This window comes from Dryobates pubescens, chromosome 2, assembly GCF_014839835.1.
Source record: "Dryobates pubescens isolate bDryPub1 chromosome 2, bDryPub1.pri, whole genome shotgun sequence".
Taxonomy (NCBI): Eukaryota; Metazoa; Chordata; class Aves; order Piciformes; family Picidae; genus Dryobates; species Dryobates pubescens.
The window spans coordinates 23,245,972-23,268,587 of record NC_071613.1 but is presented as its reverse complement, the minus strand read 5'-3'; the positions used below and the strand labels follow the sequence as shown (position 1 = coordinate 23,268,587).

Here is a 22,616-nt window from a genome sequence, read left to right as displayed (position 1 = left end):
ATAAGATATATTAAAGCCTTTTTTTCCAAGAAATATTTAACTAATGTTTCAAGACATGTGAAAGCTGCAGCATTAGGGCTAATTGTGGAGAATGTTTTATGTAGGAGTACCTTCTGTGTGTTCTGCTGGCAAGACTTTACACGTCTCTTCAAGGACTGACACTTGGAGACCACAGTTTAAGCTGATATTAGTGCCTGAAGTGAAAAGAGAATGATCTCCTCCCACTCCTTAATCTGCAGGATAAGATTCTTCCTTGCCAGTTCACACAGCAGATGAGCCTGTACTTCTAGTTCATGGCAAGTGCGTGGTGCTTGTCTCCTAGCTTCATTTTCAGCTCTCACTTTAAGAGCACAGCACTTGCCTTCACTATTTTGTAAATTCTTTCTTTACCAGCATAGTCATTTGCATGTAATTTTCCTCCTTTGAATTTATAGTTCTTTGGAATAAAATATGTTACCAGAACTTTCAGCTGTGGGTTTCTTTTTTTTTCCTTGTTTTTTTTCTTTTCCATGTCAGTTCCTTGAGCATGTAGTAAAATCTAGTAAATGTACTAAAAGTACTAAAGTGGGCAAAAGGCTTGCAAACACTCCTGATCTTCTTGCCCATCCTATTGAACATGACTTGGGCCCCATCTTCCTTTGCTAGGATTTGGTGTCTGCAAGTCTGATCTGAGTCTGCAGATCCCATGGCACAGCTGGTATTTGGGATTGTCTGAAGCCATCTAAAATGCCAAGTGCTGCAGGAAGAACTAGAGAAAAGCAAAATTCTTATGGCTGCAGCGGGAGAGGAGACACTGACTGTGAAAGTTGGTTGCTTATGTATACAGTGAAGAAATTAAGGAAGCTTGTGCTGAATAATCTATATCTTTCTAAAGCAACCATCAGGAAGATGCATAGGAAAATTTGGAGATGTTGAAGGTCTTTTTAGTAGCCTCTGGATTTTTGCCTTGTGTTGCCATCCAGCCATGCTTCACTGGCTTGTTCTGTCCTGATTTAAAGGTATTTCTATGTAAAACTGGTTTTGTGGCAAAACTCATGTGATGAGGAAACCATGAAAGCAGTCTGCCACTAATACTGTGGACAAAACACACACCACTCTGAGGTCTTTGAAGGTGTGGCATACCTGCAATAGAGATTGTTGTTTAGAAGTGTTTCTGCTCCCCTGTAACATACCATCTAAGGAGGATGGAGCACTGCTGGGACATTGGTCACTTTGAAACAGAGCTGTTCTAATGCATGGTAGTTAACAGATGACCAAAATTTCCAGGTTTTATAAGAAGCTGGAACAGTTACGATGACGCACTTGGCTTTGTCTCTGTGTTCCTCTCCACTGCCCTTCATTATGTCTGGCCCTGAACAAGGACCTCATTATTATCTTGTCCATTGTCAGTCTGGGTCCTGGACACAAGACCTCTTGTGTGTCTTGGTTTGTGCTCAACAGGATTACCTGCTGTGCCAAGCCTGAAGCACTGGGGTTTGGAAAATAAGGCTTCCATGGTGTTGCCTCGAAGCGTGGGTGAAACAACGGCATGGGAAAGTTAAAGCTTAAAGATTAAACAGCTCCGTGGTGATTGTCACATCTAAACCAGTGGTGTTTGGCTTCTGTGTATGGATGAAAGGCACTCTGCGTGTGCAACAGAGAAGGCAAAGGATCAGCATCATTGTGCAGTCTTGGGAACTGTGGGAGGTTTAGATAATTTTCCTCTTCAGGGTTTTCTTAGTAAAAGGTAAGCGGAGTGATTAGTTGTGTGGGAATGCTGGTTTTAAATGTGGGCCCTAATTATCCCTCCTATGCTTGTAGGAATAGGAATTAATGCTTCTAAGGTATTAAGATGGGTTCTTCAGTTGTCTGTCATAATCACAAACGGCAATCTGATCAGGAGGGCAGGGGATTGAAAGGAGTATTTTCTGCTTCCCATCACTGGGGGCTGGGTTCACCTGAGGGTGCCCAGAGGAGCAGTGGATGCCAGGGTTCCACTGAATATTCCAAAATACAGGAGGTTGACTACCCCGCTGTCTTTTCACCAGCCAAAGGGTTGCAGTCAGAGCAATGTACTGTGATCCCTGGGTTGTATGTGGAGAGCAGAGGGCTGCTGCTGGTCTTTATTCAGCCTCAGTGCTTATCTAGGGAGACAAGCAGTAAGGCAGCTTAGGGCTGCAGACTAGAGCTAGGATGCCTTTCCTACAGACAAAAAGCTTGGGTGCTCAGCAGAGAACTGGGGAGAACAAAGCTGCAATTTCCCTTCTGGATTTGTGTAGCCAGAACAAGAAGGGGTCTTGCTTTAGAAGCACTATGAGAGACGCAAGAAAAGAATGCTTTTTGTTTTCACATGGATTTACAAAGCTGATCAGCCAAGGGAAGTTCCCTACTTCAACAAAATTCAGATGTATTAGAGCGGCTGCAGTGCTTTTGGGTATTACTAAATTGGTTCAGAACTATGGAACAACTTTGTAGAGTCAGCAGTGCATTTATTAGGGCCTGCAAATGGTGTGAGGCTCCATGGAAACGTTAAAAATTGAAAAAGCAACCTGGAAAGGTTATCCAGTGCTGGCAATATATGTACAAGGAATTTTCAGAGAGCTTTAACAAGCTGAGATTGTGTTGTACACAGGTGAAAGATCTATAGCTCTCGATGCTTTTGTAACTGTACTTCATCACTTAACGACAAAATTTATCCCTGAAGAAGAACAGATTTTCTGTAGGTAATGCTGTTTGCTTTTATTGTGATGGTAGATGCACAACTGTCACTCCAAGTGAATATTTGGGCATCCATTACATGGAAGGAGGGAGGTTGGAAAAGGTTGGAGAGGTCCTGACTCACAGCTGGGTTCGACTCTGGTCCAGTGCAAAGTCTGTGGAGCAAATGTTGCATGTATGTCCAAGAGCCTGGTGGGTATGACACCAGGAATGCTGTGTTCCAGCTGTTCATATGGAGGAGGCTTAGAATGTAAATGCTGCTTTCATTCTGCTTAACTCTACAGGGCTTTGATGTGTGCTGTTCTGTATTTGTGTTTTGTTGTATATTCTGTATAAATGATGGTTATTTTTTTTTCCCTTTAGAATGAGCTGTGGAACATTGCATTGCTGCTATTTGTTCATTCATGCTAGTTTTTGTTTCCTTGTTTCTTTCCTTTCCCTTTTTCCTTAGATCTATCAAGTTCAAAAGGTAGGGCTTGCTCACTTTCATTCTTGTTTGCATGTGTTCCCACGTTATGAGCCTTGCCAGCATTTCAGAGAAACCTCTAAAGAATGGAAGATGCACAGCAGGCTTTGTATTTCCATGCAATCCCCCTCTTCCCTCCCATAGTCTCGAGTGGTGGGAGTGGAGGAAGGTAATCCGAGTAAAATGTGTCTGGTCAGGCACTTAATATAATCCTATTCTACAGCCTGTTTGGCAAACAATGAATGATAAGCAGAAGAGTAATTTGACAAACCAGCCATCATAAGAGGGTTTGGTGGCTCCATGGGTCACCAAAACCTGCACAGACATTTATTTGTTGAAGGCTGAAGACGTTGAAGGCCAGGAAGCATTTAACAGGAAGAATGACTTTCAGATGACTTTGTTTGCGGAAAGTCACTGAAGTGAATTGATGATGCTGTGTTGGTGTTTACAATCTGTTGGTGAATAAACTGTATGGCCTTTCTTCCAATGTGACTGAAGCATTATAAGTGCTTTTAGTTTAATCCCCTCTCACCTCAGTTTAAAGTCACAATTTCTTCCCTCCTCCCAGTTTCGTTTTTATGCTTCCAAACCATGGCAAAGATGATTTTGATAATGATAACAGCTGTAGCTGAGGTCACTTGCTATGTAACAATAGAGTTTTAGACTTTTTGTTGTGATGTTTGGCTGGTCTGTACTTCCAACATGGGTACCTAGAAAGAGAAACGGTTCCAAAGAGCTTTTGCAGGGAGGCAGGAAACATTTATTTCTTCAATCTTGCCATTTTTTTACCTTGTTTAACATTTCCCTTTTTTTTTTTTTCCCCTTAGATTGTTTTATTGCATGCTGAATGATAAATGTCTCCTAAAACCACAGCCTGTTTGGTTTTGTTCTGGCACTCCAGCTGCCTTAACTGCATGTTCCACTCACTTGACCTAGCAGTGTGTGTGTGCTTCTTGGAAATGCTGTTCTCCTCCTTAAGTTTGCATGTATATGGAGATAGCTACTCAAATCATGTGCCTCTGGTATTTAATCCTGACCCCATCAATTTGGTGCAAATATGTCTTACTCTTGTTTTTATTTGTAGAATTGAGTATGTACTGAGTGACTCAAATTAACATCTGCCTGCGGATCAGCAGGCTCGTTATCAAATCTCCTTCATAGGAACTAATTTAATCGTATGGTAAAAATGCAGCCCCATGGGAGACAAGGATGTTGTTTGCTGTTGGTGTCCTGACATGGATCAGAAGATAAATGGGTTAGGCTCACAACATCCTGTAGTGAGGTTGCAAGTCCAGCAGTTTCACTGTCCCTTAGTGAGCAAATGTGATCTGGAATTCTCTCTCAATGGTATTAATGTCATTAATTATTTAATTGTAATATCACTTTTCAGGATAGAAGGGAACTTGAGTCTGCCACAGGACTCTAACTAAAACCCCAGTGAATGAATAAGCACCATTTATTCCTTTAACCCATTCAAACTAGGCCCCGTGGGGCACAGCAGAAGGGTCCTTGTGGAGAAAGAAGACTACCTGAGACTTCAAATGCTGCCAGTTCAATCCACTGTGAAATGTGCCATTTAAAATATTACAACTTTAAAATAGTCCTAATAGTCCCAATTGTGTTCATTAACCATGTTCTTTGGGGAATACAAAGCTTATAGCTATGCAATTTGAAATGGTGAAGGCAAAGACTGTAAGGGGAATGTAACTTGTGACATAACAAATTAAGAGTTATTCTTGTATCTCCCTTTTGCAAAACTGAACTCAGAAGCCTATGCCAAAGTAAGGAGAACAGCAGGAAAAGGAAACATGAGACCTTACAAGAATTATTAGCATTTATGGGTCCTTCCTGTGCGTGAGAAAGGATTCTCTATCTTCTTAGTGGCTTTTAAAAATTGATTTCCAGTGTGAGAAGGTGTTATGCATCTCCTAGGGGGAGGGGAAGAGGCAGGTGGGGGAAGCCTCTAATAAGACTTCACCTGACCTGATTTACTTCAAAGAATATAATCAGTTGGTTCTGATCATGTACACACTGCTGACCAGCTGGAGTTGATATAATTGTCAGTGGTGATTTTTCAGGGTGTGAGGTACATAAAGCTGAATTTTGCAACAGGCTAGGGTATGTGTTTTGCTTCTGCCGGGAAGTAACTTGTCTGAGCACTTGGGAGGAAGTGGTATAATGAAATGTTTCGTGTCACACACTCTAATTTCATGCAGTTTAAGGGAGAAATTTTTGTTGTGTGCAGTTTGGTCAGGCATTGTATAGAGGTATTAAATATATTTAAGCACATTATGAGATGTTTTGCAGGTAAAGCAGAGGGGAATGCTTCCCTATTCTCATAGGGTTGTGGTTATAGAGCTTGTTAACCATTGTCTCTCTTTCTTATTCTAGAAGGATGTTTGCATACTATTTATCATAAAATGGGTTGGGTTGGAATGGACCTCCAAAGGTCATGTAGTCCAACCCCAAGATCTACAATATTTAGATCTACAATTCTGTTTTCCAGTTACTGGCCTAAAAACTTACTGTATGATATATTTCCTAATAAGTAGGATTACTGTGAGCTCCTGTCTCTTCCCATTTTGACCCCAAAACTGACAGCACTGAAAAGTCTTTGTACAGTTTGGGCTGCCCAGGATGTGTAACTGAGCACCCAGCTGCCTGTTCTACTTCATAGCAGACTTTCTCCTCTCTAGATCTGTTAGGATGAAAATGAAGATTACCTTAATACTGTTGTTTAAGGAGGAAGAACTCTGGAAGTGGGAATTAGCCAATATAGTATTAAAGGATATGCAGGTGTTTGTTCTAGTTTATTAATAAATAGTGAATGAGGTTTTAAAGGGTGAAAGTGAAATCCCATTAATACCATTGAGTGCTAAATACAGAGTATAGTACAGAAGAGACTTCTGATTTTTTTTTGGATCATTACCTAAGGTTTTAACTGTTGATGATATTCCCTTCTTTAACCTTGAGGAAAGCTGGCAAGTACAAGCTTGTGTTTGTCCGTAAATACATGAACCTCAAAGCAAATAATCTAAATTTTTCTAAAATACATATTATGCTTCATTAAATAGGATTTACATTTGCTGATTACTGTGATTTTGCTGGTGATTTTTCTTCATGCAGGAATGTTATGGTCACCACTATAAATGCAAACTTCCTGAGACTAGAGTTGAAGTGCTTGCCTGGGGAGGAAGAAAAGTCTTGCTAGATCTGTGGATTTGCTGCCTGATGGAAATGCAAGTTTATTGGGAAACTCCCAATGTTGTGAATAAAAACTGGGAACTGAGAAAGGACTCAGAGCCAGCCTACTAAGCAAAGGCATGGCATTCAGTATTGAAACGTAGAGGGCTTCCTCATCCTGCCTGCATTGGTTAGAAGCATGCCCTCTTCTCTCCTTGGTGACATCACCACTGTCAAAATGGTTGAAGTGTCGGCAAAAAGCCTTGTGCTGTTGAAAGGAGCTCTAGGGAGTTCTGAATGCACAAAGATTAGTTGTATTATATTCAACTTGTCTTCCCAGATTGACAAATCTATATGGTAAACATGATTTGACAGCATTTTTCATCCTAAAAGTGTTCCATGTTCGGATCCCTTGTAATGAGTCTTGACTTAAATGGGTCAGGAATTCAAGACTCATTACATTCCATGCTCTTGTCCCCACAGCACTGATTTTATTCCCCCCACCCCCCCTTCATTGCTGAGAAAGAAGAAGCTGTTGAGTAACCAAATACCCCTTCTTCCTGAGCAGGCAACTTTTCCTGGGCAAGGTGCTGTGGTGGCACTGGGCATGGCTTTTTTTGCTGGCATGTTTGTGTGTGGAGCTGCGTGGCTTGGCCAAAACCTGGCAGTGCATGCCTAAATGTTCTGTTTGCCTTTGTCATCTAAATTATGTTTTTTCCTTTTTCTGTCTGTAGAAATATTATGGTCTGGATACTAAATGGGGAGACATCGAGCAATGGATGGTAGGCCTTGGTCAACATAGCTGAACAACTTTTACATGTTGAAGTTTTCTATAGTTCATATATTTTGAAAGTCACACAGAGCAGGTATTTTCATGTGTTGGAAAAGTGAATTCCACTCTTACCACAATCATTCTTGCAGTACCAGACAATACCTGAAAGGTGACTTTTCATTAATTTAAAACTGGCAAGGGTTTGGTTAGAGCCATCTCTTTTTACAGGCATTAGAGTCACTCACCACCCTATCACTTTCAGGTTAGATCAGCATATAGAACTGTTAAAGCCAGTTGAGGTACAAGGAATATGTATGCACTCATTTTGATTCTTGTGGAATTTGCTACGGTTTTGAGTCTTCTCACATCTACCTTCAGGTAAATTTTGGGCAAGTTTTATCCATGCTTCTTAAGTTACTTTTGTACTCTCTAGTCCGTGGGTACTCTTCAGATGCTACTGTGGCAAAGCTTGCTTTTTCCAAGACTGCAATGTCCTGGATTTTTCTATTTTCTAAGCCAGTGAACTTGATACCAAATATGGACTTGGTCATTAATCACATCTGACTGTTTTAACACACATAAGATGAAGAAGTTGCTAAAGGGCTGGAAGACTTTGGCTTCAAATGTCTTTCAGACATGAGTTTATGAAATCACCAGTGATGCCTGGTGAAAACTGTTGTTCATGGCTTTGCCCTACAAACTGGCTTGTGCACTGAAAAAGGCAAAACCTAATAGCTGGTTTCCAGTGTGAAGGACAATTTCTCAAACTCCTTGACCCTTGATAATTAATTGGCATAAATGCTGGTTTGTTCTATGCCTTCTTGAAAGCTTGCTGCCATATGGACCAACTGTCCACCCAAGATCCTCCAATCACATGGATAAGCCATTAAGTCTCTTCAAATCCTTGCTTGGTGAGAGCTTAACTCCACATTACTAGCGATTCCTTTGCTTAGGAATCAGTTCACCTGTCAGAACCATTGACTACAATGTTTCTCCCACCACCATTTTCTGTCATTTCTGAGTTTAATGTAAAATCAGTTAGTTCAAATCAGTTCAAACACACCCTACAGCTTTTCCAGCTTTAACACCACAGCCTTTGGCCTGCAAAAGGGATTGGTGCTGTATGTCACAGAGGCTTTAAGCTGAACACAGGTGCTTTGGGTCTGGAAGAAGAGGCCAGGCTGCACCCCTCTGGGATAGCCACTAGAAAGAGACTGTTCCCCTGTCAAGTTATTTCAAATAGAAGATTTTTGAGATTTATTGTGACAGTTCCATAGACATTTCCATGGGTGCTATCACACAAGTAATGGAATGCAATGAATATGTACAAGTATCCAGTATTTACAGTGTTATACAGGTATTTACAGGGAGAAAACAGCATGGAAACCCCCCCTGAATGGGGGAAAACTGCCCTGCTTCCCCCCTACTTCCCCCCCCCCCCCTTTCCTCTGTTTAATTAGAAGAAAAGAGATGTTAGAGAGTTAGTGTGCTTATCTCAAGGCTGTTAGATAAAATCCTTTCCAGCAAAGCAGCCAGGCAGCCAGAAGAAGGGGAAAGGAATGAATGTGGGAAACGAGACTAAGGGTCCCCTTTCACACATCTAGCCAATGAAATTCGTTTAGAACAATCTCTTGTTTTCCTTTTTACACCCAACTGTGGATTTGTTTATACTTCTTCACTCTTCTGCTTGAAAATCTGCAGCTGACTTTTAAAGGCATAGCCTAAAACCACCAGAATTCTTTTGAAGGACTGCAGACTGGAAAGGTTTAATTCCAAAAGCACTGTAAGTATACAGATTCCCAGATGAAGAGAGGTGCGCTTGAAACATTTTTTGAGATAAAGGCATCGCTGCGTACAGCTTTCTGCAAAAGTAACAGAAGTGTGAGTAGAACAGAGGGGAAGGAAGTTGGGGTCACAAATAAGGGAAAGAAAGGCTTTTCTGACTTCACAAGGTGTTGCTTTCTGTTCTTTGGTTTAATCTTCCCAATTCACTGTGTCTCTGAAAGCACTCTGTGGGTGTTTCTGTCCTTTCAATACTTCACTCTTTTTTTTTTTCCCCCCTCTGCTGCCTTGGTAGGAAGACAGTGAGCGTTACTCCCGTAGAGCCCGAAGAAATGCCTCGGTTAGTATCTGCTTTTGCTTTTTCATTTGAGCTAGACGTTGTGAATTAAGAAAACACAACATGTGCAAGGCAGTTCCTTTTTAATAGAAAAAAAAACAAACAAGTTCCCCTCACCCCTGGCAAATGCAAACCTCAAAGCCACATCCTGACTTCTCTGCCCTCTCCCCGGTTATTCTGGCGAGCTTTTCAAAATGAGTTACAGTATGAGGGCAGGGGATGGAAGGTGGGGAAACAACCTGCTTGGAGCAGTTAATGTCCATTTATTTAGTGTGGGGCATGAGCACAGAGCAGGGAACACCCAAGCAAGCTTACCATTCCTCCTCTAGTAAGTTGCTTGACTAGCCTAGGGTAAAATTTAATTTGCTTTTTTCTTATTTTAATTAGATTCTTTTTTAGAGACATTTATTTTGTGTATCCTTTCCATTTGTTCCATCAGAGCCATCAGCATTTACTTCACTGCCTGTTACTTGTGTTCTTTTCATTGTTTTCTTGTCTTTTATACTTTCTTTCGATAGGCTTCGGACGAAGATGAGCGCATGTCAGTGGGTAGCCGTGGAAGCCTGAGGGTTGGTAAACTGAATAATTTCAGTGTGCGTGTGTGTGTACCAATGCTGGTGTCCCCCGCTACAACCAGACTGGTTATGGTACTCTGATGATATCATCCTTCCAAGGTTTTAACGTGTGCCATGTTCAAGGCATATGGTTGAGTAGTTGGGTTTATGTTTTTGTTTTCCAAATCCCTGTAGCTCAGTAATTCTTTCAGCCGGGGGAATTATCAGATGTTGATACACTGTGCAAGAGCACCATCTGAGAATGTGGTTCCAAAAATCTTTCTGGTAAATGCTGTTCACTGTTACTGCTGCAGGAAGTACTTAGCCAAAACAGTGGTATATACATCTGTTTCTTGTCTGCACCAATGAAACCCCTGTTTCATTGCAGGTACTGAGAACTTGGAAGGAGAAAGTGCTAGCTTACCTCATGATCAGTGTTTATTAGCTCAGGAAACCAAAAGCAAGTATCGATGGAAGCACTTTGGAACTGCAGGTGAACACTCTCCTCAAAACTGCATTAGAGATACTTGAAGTTCGTCTGCAGACTTGAGTTTTGTTGGGGGAGGGATTAGTAAATCAGAGTGCTGTATGTACCAGTACTCATCTGTAGGAAAAGTTCAGTCAGGCTTTTTCCTCAAAATATCCACACAGGTTTTTTTTCGGATAATACATGTGTAGGAATCTGCACTCCATTCTAGCACAAGCATAATCTGTTCTTGTAATTGTGGAGACACTTTAAGCAATTCAGTAGTTGTGATAGCTAATGCTATTGTCTCAGCATGTGTTGGTGCTCCTCAGAAGCCAATCAGAGCTTACTGCTTCTAAGACGAATGGAGATGCTGTCAACTCACCACAGAACTGCAATAACCCATAACAGCACTACAGAGGAAGCTCTTGGCAGTCCTGAACAGTGAATCAGCTGTGACTACTTTTTGTTATGGAATCACTATGCCTGAATCCATTGTTTGAGAATAATGTGTTATTCTACTGATGATGTGCCTAATTTTTCAGTAGCAGTAGTTATGTAGGTTAAGCTGGATGATCGCTTCTGCTTTTGCAGAGTGAACAGGACCTGTGTGATTCGTCATAAGGTCTTTATTTATCATCTTAGTTTCCGGCTTCTGTGGTTTCTGACAAAGTATCCACAAAAGAGGGTTGAGTGGAACATCTCATATACCCAAAAATATGGAAGATTTAAAGGAAAAAACCACAAAACCAAATGCTGCAGAGCCTGCTCTGTGATCCTAACAGAGTTCACTGTGAGACAGTAGAAGATGTACTAAAAAATTTTTAGTGTCACCTTGTACGCTTTCAGGTGGAATCCTTATTGACAGTTTTTAAATGCTGTTAAAATCTTTATTCTTTAAGGTTGCAAACTTTTATTTGAGTTCTTTCCAAAGCTAGGAGATGCCTTAAAGTGACAAAGATATGCTGAAGAAAAGCTTATCTCCACGGCTGAATGTGAAACTCTTTGTTTATTTTACTTAGAGTTAAATTTGGACATGTTTATGAAACTGATTTTTGCACAGAAAAGATCTTCAGATCAGTTGAAATTTCAATCCTTTCTGTTCAGAAGGTGATTATGATGGAAATCAGTTGTTGAACCGTGGCTGTAACACTGTGTCCCTTAATGTGGCAAGATGCAAGCACTCAGGCTTTGTGCAGCAGGAGCTCTGTTGATCCAAAAATGCCTTTTTTTCATGGAAATTCAAGACTGATTCCCTTTGACCCGTTTTTGTAATATGATCCTGAAGCTTGTTGTTAGATATTTAAACAGCAGAAGCCTTGTGTTGTTTCCTCACTGTCCTCTGAGAAGTGTTCCTGGCCTTTTTTTCGAAAGCAGCCAGTCTCTAGGCTGTGATAACCACTGCTGATCTGGTGAACAACATTCCCCAGCTGCTTTGTGGGGTGGCCCATAAATACCTAATACTTCTGCAAAGAATGTCCTTTTCTGACAGAAGATGTGGTTGAAAGTTATCACCCTGCTATTTCTAGTGATGTTGCACAGACTCCCTCCTGCCCTCTTAAAGTAGCATTTGGTGAATACTCTTACACCAGCTGACACTTGGGTGTGCATAAGATAAGAGTTTTTCCAGAGCTTCCGTCCCAGCTCCAAGTGTTACTGGGACTGCAGAAGAAAGTAAATGTTTGCTAATCTGAACTGAAACTTACCCTCCTACATCCTTTGGTTGGTTTATTCATGGAGAGTTGATAGAGCATACACTGATCAATTTCCTAGTGAGAGTTTGTAGTAGATGCTTTTGAAAGTTTGACCACATCTACCTCTGGCTATTTGTGAAGGTTTGGCTTTCTGTGTCTGTCTTCAAAAACAACGAAGTAAAACAACAACAAAAACCCCAAGAAACCACACACACACAAAACAACAAACAAACAACAAAAAAAAAGAACCAAAACAACACCCCCACCCAATCTAAAAAATTACCACTGAGGACCAGAGTTCAGTTTCTCTTAAGAGCTATTTTAGCATGAAGAAAGCACCAATTGCTAGTGTCTTGTGTCCACAAAGGGTTGCAACTGGTCTATGCGACTTCCATGTTCTGAGAATTGATCTTGCTTGCATCTTTGGCACTTTGCACTGTAAGGGGCTGCCCTAGTGAGACCACACCTGAAATACTGTGTCCAGTTTTGGGCTCCCCGATTCAAGAGAGACAGGGATCTGCTGGAGAGAGTCCAATCGAGAGCCACAAGGATAACAGGGGACTCAGGCTGTTTAGTCTTGATAAGACTGAGAAGGAATCTGATCAATATCTATAAATATTTGAGGGGTGGGTGTCGAGTGGAGGGGACCAATCTCTTTTTGGTGGTGTACCATAATAAAACAAGGAACAATGGGTGCAAACTCGAACACAGAAGGTTTCACCTTGATGTGAGGAGAAACTTCTTTACAGTGAGGGTGACGGAGCACTGAAACAGGCTGCTTAGAGAGGTTGTGCAGTGTCCTTCTGGAGTCTTTCAAAACCTGCCTGGATGCATTCCTATGTGGCCTGCCCTAGGTGATTCTGCTTTTGGCAGGGAGGTTGGACTCAGTCTCTGGAGGTCTCTTCTGATGTCTGACATTCTGTGATTCTGTGATGGGGTGAGGGTTGCTTTTGGATGCTGTGCTGCTTTTCTATACAGAAGTTTTCAATGAAACAAGTCACTATCAGAAATGTGCCTCACCCAAAAACTTTTACCACCCTGCTAAGCTCTGTGGGTTTTACTGTGGATTTTCTCCTAGAATATTTTTGAAGTGGATGTCTGGACTGCAGGCACCAGAAATCTGCTGAGCTAGGTTTTGAGGAGCTGGCCTGGATGCTTCTGGCAGAGCAACCATCAATATGGACTACAAAACTACCTGAGATGTTGGCTAGACAAGGCTAGCAAATGGGTTTAAACTCCGTAGCTGTGACTACACTGTGAACAGTGGCCTAGTATGTTCATTCTATTGTAGCTTGAGTATATCTCAACCTCCTGTCATCAGATCTTCAGCTTTCATGATGGAGCATCTTTAATAACCTTACTGTGGCTCATGGTGAACCCATCAAGTACCCTGCCTAATTTCAGTTCTGCAAGCTCAGTTTTATTACTCAGTTTTTTCTGAGGGAAGATTTGTAACGTCATCCTGTGTTTGTTCAGACTCATGAGCCTCTCTTCAGTCTCCTTCCTGCTCCAAGTGACCTTGTCCTCTCACTTCTGAGTTAGCTGTCTCTAATCTGAGACCATCCAACATGAAATATTGCTATTAGTCACTCATGATGGAATTTGTGCATTTTCTTATTCTATTAGCTCCAAAGTTCCTGACTTCTGGCTTTATGCAAGAAGTCCTTCTTTAGTTAGGCTTTACATCTCTGTGCCTGGTTTGTGGGGTGTTTGGTGGTTGATTTTTTGTTGTTGTGGTGGTGTTTTTTGTTTGTTTTTTTGTTTGTTTGTTTTGTCTGGGCGCATTATTTTTGATTGCCATAGCTTACTTCAGTGTTTTTCTTTTATATTCTGATTTTTTCTTCCCTCTCATGCCTTGACAGTCTCATTTGGAATATGCCAGCACCTACTCAGCGGTGAGAATAGTCTGCACGTTGCAGTGTGTGTTAAAAACTAATGGTGAATAAGAAACTAACCTCAATTGTGACAGCACATCTGAGATAAGGGATGATCTAGAATGATCCTGAGGCAGTTTGTTGTCTGTGACTGGAAGATGCTACTTCATTCACCTACAGTTCAGATGAAAAGTTCTGAATGATAGAGAGAGCTAAGCTGGGTCCAGTTCAGTAGTTACTGTAGGCCAGAGCAGAATAACTTTTCGTTCCCATAACAGACTGTCTGTTGCAGTGAGCCCTTTGTTTGACCAGGCATGTCTGATTTCACTTCAGTATAAATCTGGAAAGGAATAAAATTCTCACAAGCTCATTCTGTAGAAAGGGGACAGGACAAACACTGCTTAGCAAAGATGCAGCTTGGGTACTAAGCTGTTACCTTTGCTCTGGAGGAGAAAATCAAACTCTGTAGGTAATACAACGACAAGAGTAAGTATTTGCATTGAACACACTGAGATAACTCTGACTCCTGAAAGAACAGAAAGGGCATGGAAGGGAGAATGAGGATTGGGACTTTTAAGTTGTTTAAAAAACCACCTCATACTGTTAATGCTGTCAAGGGGCAGCCCTGTGTTGAAACAGAGGGATCTCAATTTCTTCAGAGTGTCATTTTACAGACACTTCAGCTTTTTCACTCTCCTTCCATCCCTGCAGTATTTCAATTTGGGAATGCAATGTATCTGTTTGTGAGTGACCTATATACAGAAATAGTTCAAGCACATTTGGATTTTTTCATGGATATATTGATGTAGTAAGTGTAGACAGCTGGTAGCTCTTTTAATTGACTTAACTCAGCAAGCGTGAATGATTTTAACTGTCACTACTAAATTTAACAGTGCTCTCATCATTTTTAACAATATTCTTCAATAACTGGCTATTTGGCTTTTGAGATTTGATTTTTAATTTATTTTTTTTCATGTGTGCCTACTGAGCTGTGTTGTACAGAGCTGGAGGAATATTAGACTGATGTTTTTGCGTGTTGATAATGCATGCCTGGCTGTGGATGGGTGCACATGAACTCATTGATCTTTTCATCCTTCATTCTTAATCTCACTGCAGGCTGGATTAGAGAATGAGAGGACCAAAAAGAAGAACTCCTCCAAAGCAGTATGTATCTTGACTGTCTCAGAGAGGTTTTTGCATACAAACCCACTATGATAGGAAAAAGAATATGTGCAAGTATGTTGGCTGTTAATTGCTCACCAGCCTAATGTCAAGGATACTGTGTAACTGTCAGGACTTGTTCGGTCTTCCATAATAGTGAGCATCATTTCATCTTGGTATAATCCAACACATCTGTGTTGTACATAAAGAGCATCTTGAAAAACTCAGATCCTAACTTGAGCTTTAACATTACACAGAAGAAGGTAATCCTGATAGAATATGCATGTGATCAAGGCTGATCTTTATGATCATAAAATTAATTCTGTGCAGTATCAATGGCTTACTAGCACCTGTACAAACAGAGCATGACTTTGAGCACTGCAGAGCCAGGCCTGGGTGGAAAGTAAAGGATAATGTGCTTTCACACAATCAGGTTTTTAGGGCAATCTCATAAGGAGCAATTCCACAGAGGGAAAGAGTATATGTGAGAGGGCAAAGTGGTGTAGTGGGACTATGGAGGGAAGGCTTCTCATCAAACACAGACGTTGCCAAGCTGGATTGGTTGAAAATCAGTAGTTTTCTGAGAAGGTGAAATTGGATGTGGGATTGAAAAAGCCTGAAGGAGCACCATTAGCCACAGTCTAAGATAAACAATTTTATAAGTGGATGTAATGGCAATGAGAGAGTTTTCTGCATCTCTTAAAAACAAGAGGAAAATAGAGAAAGATGTGGTGCTGAGGGACATGGTTTAGTGGTGACCTGGCAGTGCTGGGTTAGCAGTTGGACTTCATGATCTTAAAGGTCTTTTCCAATCAAAACCATTCTGTGTAATTCTGTAAAAGAATAGGGTCAGTTGCATATGAAGGGAGAATAAGTAAAATCTGAATATTTAATCTCCCCAGTATGCAATTTACTCCTCCTAGTTTTCATGAAGATTCTGGTCAGATGGCTAGCATGTTAATGTAGCACAAAGGTCAGTGAGGTCTAATAGAATTGACCCTGCTCTTCAACAGATGTCTGGATAATTTGCCTACACAACCATGTGCTGGAGAAGTCTCTGGAGAGCTTGGGTTATAGAGGCAAAGGAAATGACCTGAGCTGTGGGGCTTCAGTTTGAAATCAGTGCAAATAAAATAAAGATACAGGGCAAATGAAACAAATACATTTAGAACAGGCTGAAATATAAAGTGATGAACTGTTAACCTGGGTTTGTGGAAAACTACTCATGTCAATTCAGCTTAAAGCAGGGTAATTATTTCAGGGCATAAAGGAAAAGCGTTAGATATAAATGTAACTTGACTGTAAAGCCTTGGTGTGTCTCTACATGACATTGAGTGGAATCTTGGGCAAGATCGAGTTCTTGTAAAAGAAATGCACAGTTAGATGCAAAATAGTTCTGTTAGAAAACAAGACAGCTGGGAAGGATCTCATCTGGTCTGTTCCCATCTAAGACAACATCATCTGCCTTTAAAGGAGAAAGCAGCTCTACAGGAGTTTGCATAGCCAGGTTGTCTGAGGACAGGGAGGGAAGGCAGCTTCATGTGAGGTTAGAATTAAATATGGTAAATAAGAGAAAACTTGTCCAAACGGAATATTAAAAATAAATAAGGAATTCCACATTTAGGGAAAATGAAATACATGGTTACAAAGAAAGGAATTCTGCACAGGACTGGTTCAGATAATGACCTGAGGTCACATTTAGTGAATACTGCATTGCTTTAAAAAAAGGCAAACTCAGTTCCTGTGTGCAGTAACCAAAGGAGCAGTGGGTCGACTGCTGGCTTCAGTTGCTGAGGATTCCTTTTAACCATTCTTTAGGAAGGTGTTGAAGAAATTCAAGGAGCCTGAAGGAAAATAACAAAACTGGAAAGATTCCAAGCCACAAGAGAAGGCTTACAGCAGTATTTCAGATCTTGAAAAAAGAAACTGGATGCTGGCCCTCTGTTTGTGGTGATAATATTTCATTTCAGAAGAGAATCTAAGCATTTCCCAGAAGGTGCTTTACCAGCTTGAGCTTCAATCGGTTTCTATGTTAATTTGTTTAATTTTTCATGGTAGCCACTATATAGTAAATTATAAATATTTTGCTTGCAAATTCATTCAGATTGGGTTTACTGGATTTTCACTTTGGGAATGCATTAAAGCTTGGACTTCAGAACTTAATTTGGATAGAAATGTTAATTGCATTTTCACTGAAAACTCCCTCCCCCCACCTCAAAACCACAGAGTGCTTCCTTGTTTTCAATGTTAAACCAGGTGTCATTGTGAAGTAATGCCAGAATAGTGAATTGTTTGAGAAATCTGAGCTTTTGATGGTATTGATTGAGGTAACTTTGGAATCTGTCCTCTTTTCCTCAAATATTGTGTTTCCAGACTGAAAACTGCATGGTGTGTTTTATTTTAATCCTGACCCTGCTGCCTTAGGGACTTGAAGCATCTCACCCCGCTTGTGAAACACTGGTTGTGAGCCTGTTTGTTTGCTCTCCTTTGAGAGATTGCATCTTAATGACAAGGCAAGCTATGGAGCCTGATGGAGGACAGCTGAACCGGATGAAATCTCTTACTAGTCTCTGGGCTGCCACACAGAAGAGTGGGATGCGGCAGATGGTCACTGGCTGGGTTTAATTTTGATGTACTTGGGGAAAGATAAAAACACAGCATTGCATGTTTAGCAAACTGAATTCAGCAAAATAATTGATTCTGTGTTTATATTTGCAACAATTTGCTAAGCTTTCTAATTGCTTAGCTCCCAAAGGCGTGAGTGCAGTGATAAATTTCAGTTACCGTAGTCTTCTATTTCTTGTGTCCCCTTTTTGTCCTGTGTTCCCTTCACAGAGTGTTTGAAGAGAGAGCAGCTGTAGTGCAGCAATAATAGGGCAGGCAAAAGTGTTTCTTAACTGGAAGAAAAGGAGGTCAAAAAAGCCAAGCAGGAGTATCCTTGACATTATTGGCTGGTATGCAGGTGCTGACAGACACACAAGTGTTCGTGTCCTTATGTTTGAAATCATGACCTGGTCCTGCACTTCTCCTATTCCTGCTACATCTTTGAAAGGTTCTGTCTCTGCTTTTGCTCTTTGTAAGTGGTGACTTGTGCTAAAATATTCCCTTTTCACTCTGTGCCAATTTTTTCTTTCTCTACTGTTTGTTGTGTGTTTTGTTTTCTTTTCTTTTCTTTCCTTTCCTTCCATAACAGACCAATGGTTATGAGGAAGACATGTATGGATCATCCCAGAGTAGAAAATCTAGCAGGGTTAGTAGATGATTTATATTGCTATAAAATTTATTGCTCTGTTTCATGGGATTAAAGCTAATTAGCAAATTCATTTCTGTGGTAAAGCAGGTTTTTCCTGTCTTGCACATTGTGGGTTTTGTAGCTTGTCAGACATGGAGGTGCAGCAATAAGCTGGTTTAAAAAAAAAAGTAGGCCATGAGTGGGAAGTCTCTGAAATTAGTAAAGATAGAACTTGGAAGCCAGAACTGCTTAACTTTTAAATGGAATTGGATAAAAGTTAAATTGTGACAAGAAATACTTTGGTGGCACCTGGCATGGAGGATTTCCATGTGCTGGTCAACAGTGATTGTTTTTCAACCTGTGCAATGTGTCTAAGTCACGCTCTAACAGTGGAACTCCCAAGCTTCACCTAGACTTTTGTCCATGACTTGAGATTTGCATATGTAAAATGGACTTTGGATTTTTAATTTCTCCCAAATGTGTATTGTTTGCTTGAAGTGTGCTTCTCTGAATGCTTTTTTTCTTCCTTTATAAACTGTACCCCAGGGTTTCTGGAAACTGCCACAGAGGTGAATAGCCAGTGCAAGTGTTATTACTTGGCTACTTACCCTTCATGTACTTTATTTCTAGAAATATTCCTGTCAAAAAAAGCTTAATTATTAATTCCATTGTATGTATGTGGGTCACAATGTTCCCTTCTGTTCCAGGACAAGTATTTTGTCTCAATTATAGGAGTCCGTTGTCCTGCTTTATTAAATATTGGGGTTTGTGCAAATTATTTAAAGATATTGTCTCAAGCAGAGCCTTTTGGGGGCCAGGCAAGGGAATTATTTGGGTTTTTTTCTTTGCCTTGATTTTAACAAAGACCAAAGCTCTGAGCCTGTTGATCTCTACGCTATCAAGACTCATAAAGAAATGTAGTGGTATGCAGACTAAAGCTCTATGTTTAGGGGAAAAATAAACTACTTTTAAGAATTCATTTAGCTAAGTATTTGAGCTGTACATGTTAAACATCAGAAAGGCTTCAGCAAGCTCCTCATAAGCATGAAGTTAAGCAGGCGCTTATATAAATAGTGAAATGGGTGAAATGGGACCTTACATTTTATGCCCATTTTGTATTGTTGCTACCATATGGTTTTATGCATTTGACTTGTATATGTGGATAAGAGAAAATGAAATACTGTTGCTTAAACTGTTAAGAAAACAGTATGTCCTTCTGTTGTCAAACAGTTCAGCCAAGAGTGCCAAGTTCAAGGAACTTTATATAGTGCTTCTGACAAAGGATGTTCTTATTTTTTAATGACACACTCCAGAGCTCCAAGTACTGCAGGAAGGGCAAAATATCTGTAAGAATCATCCAGGGGAATGTTTGGTTTCTATTTAAATAATTTTAAATCTTCTTGGTATTAGGGTTTGCAGCACAGAGGCTTTAGTGTCTCTAGAGCATAGCTACAGTCACATCATTAGTTCCTTGCAGTTTTCATTACTATGTGTAATTCAGATTAATCATTATTTAGAAGGAGGATGAGAGTTTGGGGGTGACTTGGAATAGCTGAAACTCCAAAGCCAGTTGATGCCAGTCTGACTGGCATTCGTCTTTAGGAATACTCTGCAAAAACTCCAGACCTAACTGTAAAGAATGCTTCAAAGACAATAGGAAACAAAAAAGAGATGAGTTCAGGAAGGAAGTGATGAGTCTGCTGATAAAACAGCTGTTTCCAAAATAGGTGTCCAATTTTAAGTCACAGAATGGAGTGATGTCTACTACTGCTTCTGTACTTGCAATATCTTTACAAATCAATAATGCCATGGGCCAGGTAATCCACATGTAGATTGCAAGCTGCCCAGCTGGGAGTGAAAGTAATTTCTATAAGCTCAGCCCAGTTTATTCAGATATGTCTTAACCACAAATCTCTATTTGCATGCAGTGACTCAAGTCCAGTGTCAAGAGCAAACATGTTTATTTTGCCACAGATCTCCCTCATTTGTAAAAGGAGTCAACACCTACATAGTTTATAGTGGTGATGCAAGGTTTAGTTAGGGCATATAAAAAAGCTGAGTAATTGCTGACTACTAAAAGCAGAGTATCTTAGTTGTTTAGACCACTCTAAGAAATGACTGGAGAAGTGTAATGTTAGGGAATGGCTGTAAAAGGAGAGCTCTGGACCATGGCAAAGAAGGTAGAGAGGTGGACCTCTTGCAGCTCATTCCCATCAGTATGTCCACACCCATGGGAAAATACAGAACCTAAAGAGTGCTTGGGAGGCTTTGAAAATACCTTTGTAACTTGTGTATTATGACAGGGCTAGTTAGAGGAGACTGGGCGAGCACAGAAGTCATTCTGTGAGGGTGGGGATGCAGGAGGGTGAGGTTTCCTCCCTCACTCTGCATGCTGGTGCCAGCAGCCTGTGCTCCCTCCTCAGCTTCCCTTGCTGGTGGGGCTTGCACCCGTGGCTCAGCACTGCATCCATCCCTGGCACAGCAGAGTGATAATTTTCTCACATTTTATATGTGCTTTCAGGCTGACCTTTTTATGAAAATAAGAAAGATTATGAAGCCTTCCTAATGTGCCTGTATTTTTCCTGAGTCCTGTGGCTCTGTGAGATGCATAGTGTCTTATTGATGGATTTCCAATCTCCATTGACAACACACCTTGATTTTGCAAATTCTATCACCTTAGATAAATAATGTAGTATTTTGGAGGGAAAGGGTGACTCGTAAATCCACTGGAGTTGTCACTCAGTCACTCTTGATACTTCTGGTATTTAACGTGGAGTTGAATTAAGATCTCATTCTTGGGGAGATGAAATAGCATTCAGTACAAGGGTGGTAGGACTCTGGAATAAGCTGCCCTGGAAGGTTTTGAATGCGTCCTCCCTAGGGGAGGAGTTTAGGGCAAGGTTGGACAAGACCTTGAGCAACCAAGCCTAGTAGAGACACATCCCTGCAGTGGTGGAGACATTGGAGTAGATGATCTCTAGGGTCCCTTGCAACTTAAGCCACTCTATGATTCTATGAAATAGGTAGACCAGAAGTGCAAGGTTGGCTAGATGCTAGGTAGGAAGCTGCATCAAAGAGTGTCTCACAGAAAAGCTTTCTTTGCCTTCAGCCTCGCTATATCTGACAGTGGGCTTCTCACTTTTCCTGAGGAGCACACCCAACAGTTTTGGTCTCTGTCTTCAGCAGAGTTGTCCTGACCTCTTTCATCTCTTGTGGGTTTAGCTGATAGTCTATAAACTCAAGAATTCAGAAGGAAGCTGACCAACTCTCTGACCAATACATTTCTCCAGTGCTTGATGGACAGTAGCAATTCAGTCTGTCTGCAGCGGTGGGACTGCACATGCAAAGAAATAAATCCTCTAGGACCAGAGCCTGGGGGTTTAGATGTGAAGTTGTGATGCAGCCATTTCTTCTGGGTTTCAGCCTGAAAGCTAACATTTCCAGCATCTTGTAAAACAGATGTCTGTTCTGTTTTACGGAAGCTGGAAGTATGTTGATAAGTACAGCTTCACTTAAGTGGAGTTAGGATGATATTTAGATATATGTACTGCATATATGCTTTAACCTGAAAAGATTAAAACCTTTTCAGTAGAAAGTTAACCTAATGAGTATTTTGTGGGGATAGAGGAAAGGCCTGTGGTCTATTAAAAAAACCCAAACAATCAAACTCTACCTTAGAAATGGAAAACACACACAATGTTTACACATCTTCATATCTTTAATGCAGTTCATCTCCTCCTTTTGCATCTGTGACCACTGACTCCTTGCAATCTGCAAAGCACCTAACTTAAATTTTGCTTCCTGTTTAGAAGACTTTTCAAAAGTCCTTTATGTTACAAAGCAGAGCTCTCAAGGGTTGTTTTTTTTGTTTGTTTGTTATTAATTCAGGCTTTGTACTACTCTGATCTGGATCTTCACAACAGTGCCTATGCTTCCACATCTCAACCTTCTTCCCAAAATGGAAATTGGGTCTGTTGCCCTCTGGCATTACCTGGCCTGGACTTGTTGTTCTGACTTCATTTGGATAATACAACCTCTTGTACTTAGGAATGAATTTGGATCAATTTTCAAGGGTCTCTGTTCTTTCTTAAAACTTAAGCCAAAAATAAACCAGATCTTTTAAGATTGGAGTGAGTAATGGAAAGCTGTTCTTAAATGAGCACAATTAAATTTTCCTTTGCTGCTCCTCCCTTTCCTACAGTTATTTTGTTTTGCTTTTGGCCTCAGTTGGCCTGGAAAAGTAAGGGAAATCTTAACTAACTGAAGTTCTCTATTCTGTTTGAGGCAACTTCTCTGCTTACTGTCAGTCTAGCAAGCTAAAACAATCTAGCCTGCATAAAATGAAATTACAAGCGGTTCATAGACTGCTAGGAGAGAACCACTGAAGCCTCAAAATCA

General features: G+C 40.7%; 1 protein-coding gene across 13 annotated transcripts in view; it reads left to right on the top strand.

Annotated features, from left to right (window-relative positions):
• The window catches only part of LRRFIP1 (LRR binding FLII interacting protein 1), a 121,957-nt gene that overhangs the window by 62,031 nt on the left and 37,310 nt on the right, over nt 1-22,616 (top strand). For 4 of the 13 annotated variants that reach the window (XM_054171952.1, XM_054171972.1, XM_054171882.1 and 1 more), the window contains exons 3-10: nt 3,149-3,166; nt 7,081-7,128; nt 9,196-9,240; nt 9,756-9,806; nt 13,814-13,846; nt 14,942-14,989; nt 18,180-18,236; nt 22,107-22,187. The exons of 2 other annotated variants lie outside the window; for them this stretch is intronic. In XM_054171952.1, the coding sequence (XP_054027927.1) occupies nt 3,149-3,166; nt 7,081-7,128; nt 9,196-9,240; nt 9,756-9,806; nt 13,814-13,846; nt 14,942-14,989; nt 18,180-18,236; nt 22,107-22,187 (381 nt within the window). The remainder of the gene's footprint in view (nt 1-3,148; nt 3,167-7,080; nt 7,129-9,195; nt 9,241-9,755; nt 9,807-13,813; nt 13,847-14,941; nt 14,990-18,179; nt 18,237-22,106; nt 22,188-22,616) is intronic. 7 more of the 13 variants (XM_054171907.1, XM_054171922.1, XM_054171898.1 and 4 more) reach the window with 6 other exon arrangements.